This window comes from Rhinolophus sinicus, linkage group LG02 (assembly GCF_036562045.2).
Source record: "Rhinolophus sinicus isolate RSC01 linkage group LG02, ASM3656204v1, whole genome shotgun sequence".
Taxonomy (NCBI): domain Eukaryota; kingdom Metazoa; phylum Chordata; class Mammalia; order Chiroptera; family Rhinolophidae; genus Rhinolophus; species Rhinolophus sinicus.
Genome location: NC_133752.1, coordinates 146,171,202 through 146,178,374, shown reverse-complemented (window position 1 = coordinate 146,178,374; position 7,173 = coordinate 146,171,202). Strand labels below are relative to the sequence as shown.

The 7,173-nt window shown below is 32.5% G+C and overlaps 1 protein-coding gene across 1 annotated transcript; it reads left to right on the top strand.

Moving 5' to 3' along the window:
* Window positions 1-1,940: 1,940 nt before the first annotated feature.
* On the top strand, window positions 1,941-2,882 carry LOC109443682 (olfactory receptor 2AP1). The gene has a single exon (XM_019724362.2). It carries the CDS (start codon window positions 1,941-1,943, stop codon window positions 2,880-2,882), a length of 942 nt encoding a protein of 313 aa, XP_019579921.2.
* The last annotated feature ends 4,291 nt before the right edge of the window (window positions 2,883-7,173 follow it).

Below are 7,173 nucleotides of genomic sequence, written 5' to 3'. Positions count from 1 at the left end.
TGTGTATAAGAGATATAAAGAAATAGGAGCTCTTCTTGTGGGCAATTTATTTATGTTAAAGTTGGACACATAAAGTGTATATATTTGATATAACTAAGAATAATTTGACATTATGACCCATGTTATGTTACGGTAAATTTTTGCAAAGAAAAGGAGAAACAATTATTGTTGATTGGTATTCTTAGATAAAATTGTATGGAGAGCTGAGCTTGAACTGACTTTTTAAGGAAGTGTAATATGTTGATAGGCAAAACCTGTGTACAGGAGGAAAGCACAATCAGTGAGATATTTTGATTAATATCTCACCAAGGACTGACTATCCATATATCTACATTAAATGGTGATGGCACTTATTGAGCCCTTGTCATGACCCAGGAACTGTAAGTAATATGAATTCCAAACATTTTATTAAGAATTAAGAGAAAAAGCTATCCAGGCTTTGAGCTTCAGCAGGTGCATAGAATTATTATTCAAAATGGAAAGTTGAAATAAGCAAAAAATGTAAAACAGCAAAAAAGGAGAAAACAACCAACATCAATTTTATTCCTATAGTTCATACCTTGGACTATATTTACTTTTTTTGGCTAATAAATTGAGAGTTAAAAGGCTAATTTAAGAAATCTCAAGTAAAACCTACTCTCTAAATTTGCTTTAGATGTGTCTATATACATGTGACCGCATGCAATAACTTAGAGAGGAAAATCAGAATAGAAATAACAAGGAAAATGGTGAGAAATAAATATTGATATAATTGAAAATGTCCCTAAGAAGCAGGATCTTTATAAAGTAGGAAAATATGTTGCTCCCTTAAAAGATATGTCATTTTTTATTTATTTAAAAAATTATTTTTTTAAAGCAGGACTGGATTTTTTTTAAAAAGTAAGTTTTATTGGGGAATATTGGGGGACAGTGTGTTTCTCCAGGGCCCATTAGCTACAAGTCTTTGTCCTTCAATCTAGTTGTGGAGGACGCATCTCACTGGCCCATGTGGGAGTCAAATCAGCAACCTTGTTGCTGAGAGCTCATTCTTTAACCAGCTGAGCCATTTGGCTGCCCCTAAAAAGTTTTTTTTAAATTAAAGTTTATGGGGGTAACAATTGTTAGTAAAGTTACATAGATTCCAGGTGTACAATTCTGTAATATATCATCTATATATCACATTGTGTGTTCACTACCCAGAATCAGTTTTCTTTCCATCACCATATATTTGATCCCCTTTACCCTCATCTACCACCCCCCTCTCCCCTTACCCTCTGGTAACCACTAAACTATTGTCTGTGTCTATGAGTTTTTGTTTCTTCATTTGTTTGTCTTCTTCTTTTGTTTTTCTCAGTTTTATATAGCACATATCAGTGAAATCATATGGTTCTCTACTTTTTCTGTCTGGCTTATTTTGCTTAGCATTATAATCTCAATAACCATCCATGTTGTCGCAAATGGTACTATTTCATCTTTTCTTATGGCAGAATAGTATTCCATAGTGTATATATACCACAACTTCTTTTATTTTAAAAATTTTATTGAATGTATTGGGGTGACATTGGTTAATAAAATTATATAGGTTTCAAGTGTACAATTCTGTAATACATCATCTGTATATTACATTGTGTGTTCACCACCCAAAGTCAAATCTTCTCTCATTCCCATGTATTTGATCCCTTTTACCCTTTCCGACCACCCCTATGTCCCTTTCCCTCTGGAAATCACCATACTGTTGTCTGTGTCTGTAAGTTTTTGTTTGTTCATTTATCTTGTTCATTTGTTGCTTTCAGATATGACATTTAAAAAAAATAAGGGGCTGAGAAAGATCCAGAGTTTAAAATTTTGCGTCTAATTGTTTTTTTTTTACCTTGACTTTGTATTTCAATAAAAAACAGGAAACTTTTGTTTCATTTCAAACTTTATCATTATTATTTTCTGCCTTAATTTGTCTTAAGTTAATGATGAGAAACCAAACATCAGTGATAGAGTTCATTCTCCTGGGACTGACAGATGATATGGAGCTTCAAGTTGTGCTTTTCCTTTTTCTGCTGCTCACTTATGTCTTAAGTATCATGGGAAACTTGACCATCATCATTGTGACCCTGCTGGATTATCGCCTTCAGAGTCCTATGTATTTCTTCCTCCGGAATTTTTCCATTTTGGAAATATCATTTACCTCTGTCTTTGTTCCCAAAATGCTAGTCAATATTGGAACTGGAGACAAGACTATCTCTTTTGCTGGTTGTTTCACCCAGTATTTTTTTGCTATCTTTCTGGGAGCAACCGAATTTTACCTTTTAACTGCCATGTCTTATGATCGCTATGTTGCCATTTGCAAACCACTACATTACACAACTATAATGAGCAGGAGACTCTGCATTCAACTTGTCTTCTGTTCCTGGTTTTCTGGTTTTGTAGTTATCATTGTGCTACATATAATGACTCTCCAGCTGCGTTTCTGTGCATCCAACATCATCAATCATTATTATTGTGACTATACTGTATTGTTGCATTTATCCTGTTCAGACACATATTTGATACAACTGATTGAATTTGTCCTTGCTGCGATTACCCTCATCCTCACCTTGATGCTAGTGATTCTTTCCTATACACACATTATTAGGACAATTCTGAGAATCCCCTCTGTTCAGCAAAGAAAAAAAGCTTTTTCTACTTGTTTCTCTCACATGATTGTGGTCTCACTTTCTTATGGAAGCTGTATCTTTATGTATATAAATCCCTCTGTTAAAGATGCAGCAACTTTTAATAAGGGGGTGGCTGTTTTAAATACCTCTGTTGCCCCTTTATTGAACCCTTTCATCTATACCCTAAGGAACAAGCAAGTGAAAATAGCCTTCAAAGATATGGTCAGCAAGATAACGATTTTTTCAAAAAAGTGAAACTGTCAGAGGTTCATTATTAAAATAGATAATAAATGTTTGGAAGACTGTACTTGCACATTATTGTAATTTAAAAATAATTTCTATGTCATTAATATTCCTATTGAATATTGAAATAGTAAAACTACTTATTTAAACTGACCTTTTCATCACTTTATTGTTCTCAAAAATTTGCAGATCTCTGTGTGTGTGTGTGTGTGTGTGTGTGTGTGTGTGTATCCTCTAACACTTTCATGCTATTTTTGTGCATTTGTACCTCATTTTCAAAGAAAAAATTAGGAGCGATGTTAGAATTGGCAAAATGACATCTACTAGTTCTGAATTTTTCTTATCCCTTGTCATATGGTTTTTAATCTCTATACTTGTAAATGAATAATTAAATGCATATGCTGAAGAAATTTATTTTAGCTTGTTTGTATATATTAGTGAATTGATATAAAGTTGATTATTTTCAAATTATAATATTCAGATTTAAACTTAGTCTTTCCACAATGATCATATAATGAGAACCTAGGCAGATTCAGTGTTTGAGGAAAGAAAGTTCTAAAGAAGAGAAAATCAATATGTATTTGTTTTAATATTTATGGTAAAATGCTTAATGATGATTTATAAACAAAGTCTTTGAATGAATCCATGAAAAAGGTAAAGAGATGATTCAAATTTAAGCAAATTAGAAATATGTCCTTATAGTAAATTTCCTATAATTTAGTGTTATGCTTAATCATTGTTCTGGTTCTCATTTACAAGAATATGAAATAAAACTATATTAACATTATCCATTTTGTTAATGATTTTATAGCCTTAAATCATATTCCTTCTGATATCATATGAAATTTTAAGTGTTAATAATCAGATATCCTTAGGCAGAATCTTCTTCACAAGTAAAAGCTGACATATTCTGAACATTTCTTGTTATTAATTTTTCAGAATGCATGGACCAGATTCATAGCATGGATAATTTTAAAATTGAAAGAGGCTACAGGTATTTCAAATCCCTTTAGTTATACAGATGAGGAAAACTGAGTTCTAGAGATGTTCGCAAACTTTAAGGCGTATAGTTAATTAGTGCCAAATTTGTACTCTTGAACTCTTTACTCAACTAAAAATGGAGGACCTACTAAGTAGCAGAGATACTAAGAGTACCTTGGGAATTCATGGAAGAGAAAGATGATTGAAAATGTAGAATTTGTCAGTTCCTATACACCTACCCATAATTACATCAAAAAAGCACCTAAATACCTAACACTTAATTGATATTAACAAGTGAGTTAGTTTGCTATTTTGTTAGTTATTTATTTAGATCAACAGGTAGTTCACTTGTTTGTTTGTTGTTTTAAATATCATAATTAGTACATTAATCATAGTTACCCAAACATTATCTCACGGTATGGAGATTGCTCAATTTCAGAAGACAGATTAAAGAATGATACACAGATAGGTATTTTATTGACAGAGATACATTCTTTTAAAACATGCAATCTCACACACACACACACACACAACTTAAAAAGCCAATTCAGAGTAGTCTATTGACCCTCAACCCGTACTTTTTATCTGGAAGAAACTGGTAACTAATAAAAATTGCAGGAAAGATGAATTAGCATAGCATTCTATCAATCTGAAATCTCTATTAGCCAGAGATTCTGTCAGTCTATAAAGCAGTAATAAGTGATATTCAAAATATATGCATGTTGCATTTAAAATTCCAAATTATTCAGGAAAAATATTTTTAAAATGTTGTTTAGAGGTTTAATGTTAATTATTTCATATTTGAATCTCTGAAAATCAGCAATATATATATGGCGTGCATAACCTTTTTATTCATAAGACTGAATGACTAATATACTCCATTATAAGAATATTCTCAGAGTTGATATCAACATTCCTATATGATCCTAGAGTTTCTTTCAAATGCTTTTAACATTGATGATACTCTTGCAGCTCTGCAGTACAAAGTTGTTTCTGTCAGTGCTCTGATCCTGCTCTGCATTCTCCAGAAGCCTCACTCCCATTCTGTGCTGTTGGGTCTGGAAAGTATTAACAGTTACACCAAAGAAGTGGCTGTCTTAAATCCCAGTGTGTCAAGGCAAAAATTGGTCCAGGGCAGATTGGAGCAGTGAAGGTAGGGTGGGAGTGGTATATGAACCTCCTATAGTCTGAATATTTGTGTCTTCCCAAAATTCACGTGTTGGAATCCTAACTGCCATTGTGATGGTATTAGATGTTGGGGCCTTAGGGGGGTGATTAGGTCACGATGGTGAAGCCCGCATGCATGGGATTAGTGCCCTTATAAAAGAGGCTCCACAGAGCTCCCTAGCCCCTTCCTCCCTGTGAGAGTAAACAAAAGCCTTTAACCCAAAGAGGGCCCTCACCTGACTATCGTGGCACCCTGATCTTGATCTTCTAGCCCCCATAATTGTCAGAAACAAATGTTTGTCGTTTATGAACTACCCAACCTGTGATATTTTGTTGCAGCAAACCGAATGGACTAAGACAGAGCTTCTTCAATGTTTTCAAAGCAGTGAACGTTTATCCCACTATGTTAATCATTGATGATGACTTCTTTTTTTAATGGCCATTTTTTTTTAATGGCTATTGGTAGGGATTCTTTACCAAGAATTTTTGTAGTCTTCATATATTATATGTAATTTACATGCATATATAATCCCCTTAAGAGTTACATTTTTCCAGTAAGGTTTTTCCCAATTAAAATGGGCTCTTTAAAAAATATATATTTATTTATCATTTATTTATTTGTTTATTTATTTACTTATTTATGTTTATTAGGATAACAATGGTTAATAACATTATATACATTTTATATGTACAACTTTTAATATGACATCTGTATATTGTGTGCTCGCCACCCAAGACTAGTCTCCTTCTGTCACCATGTATTTGATCCCCTTTACTTTCTTCATCCTCTCCCCACACTTTTTCCCCTCTAGTAACCACCATTTTGTTGTTTGTATCTATGAGTTTGTTTTTTTGGTGTTGTTTGTTTGTTTTATTTGTTCATTTGTTGCTTTTTGTTTTATATCCAACATATGAGTGAAATCATATGGTTCTTGTCCTTTTCCACCTGACTTATTTCACTTGGCGTAGTACTCTCAAGATCCATCCAAGTTTTGCAAATGACACTTCATGTGAATATGGTTAACCCTGGTTAAGGATGTTTTCTTTAAGTGAACGTAACAGTTTTTCTAGTGAACAAAAGTAATTCACTATCTAAATTCATTTTTTAAAATTTCAGGAATCCTTCCTTATTCCTCTATTGACAATCCATAAGTTCTCTAGTTTAATTGCTGTGCTAAATCGGAGGCTGCTCATCTTTGAGCTAATAGCCACACAGTTTAATCCTAGACTTTCATCATAGTGTATCGATAAATGCTATCTGGTCCTAAGGCGTATTCTCCATCCACCTAACAAAAGAACATATTTTTCTGTCATTACTTTCTAGGTTCATTACCTACAGTATACTTTTATATAACTTTTAATCATCAAATTGTTCAAGTCATACATTTCTTGAGATTTCATGAAGTAGTTACTAAACTGACATGTCTTGGTAAAGGAAGCATTTCTTACATAGTAACTTTTTCAAGTAGTACACAACACTTTAGTTTGTAGGATTCCTTTGCAAAACTTCATCATCAACATGAATCAGATATTTAAGTTCAGTAACTGAAAAGACGGAAAGGCTATATTTCACTCAGTTCCTATTAGAGAGTAGAAAAAATAATAACTGGGTGAAAACATCTCCATATACAGTAATTTTCACTAGAAGATGGAGTAAAACATTTTTCTCCCAACTAATCTCATTAAAAAGTGAGTGTTTATAAAGTATCACAAATATCTATTATAGTTAATTTAGGAAACTTGCAGAATTGATAAAATTATTATTGTCAAATTTTGATAATTCTCTTATTAAGTTTTTAATTCTATGCATTCATAATTAAATTTGATAGAATTTTAAATTTATTCTCATGTCTCAGCTTTTTTCCTAAGGTGATGATATTTGCCTTTAACAAAATAATGATTTTACACTCAAATATGTGTCAGCATTAAAAATGTTATGTAAATAAGAGGAGTCTTGTTAGCATTATAGTTATAAAGCTATGGCCATTTCTATGCTGGTTCAAAAATATCATATAAGTAAAACATGCTTTCTTCCATTTCAAGAGGCTATTACCATTTAGCACTTCCTATTGTCATAAAAATACATATCTCCTAACTTGTAGCAGTGGCATTGTTAGATATTGGATCAATGAATCTGTTCTTTGTCAGAGTTCGA

Coding starts and splice junctions, on each gene's coding strand:
- LOC109443682 (XM_019724362.2), top strand. CDS start 1,941: ATGATGAGAAACCAAACATCAGTGATAGAGTTCATTCTCCTGGGACTG.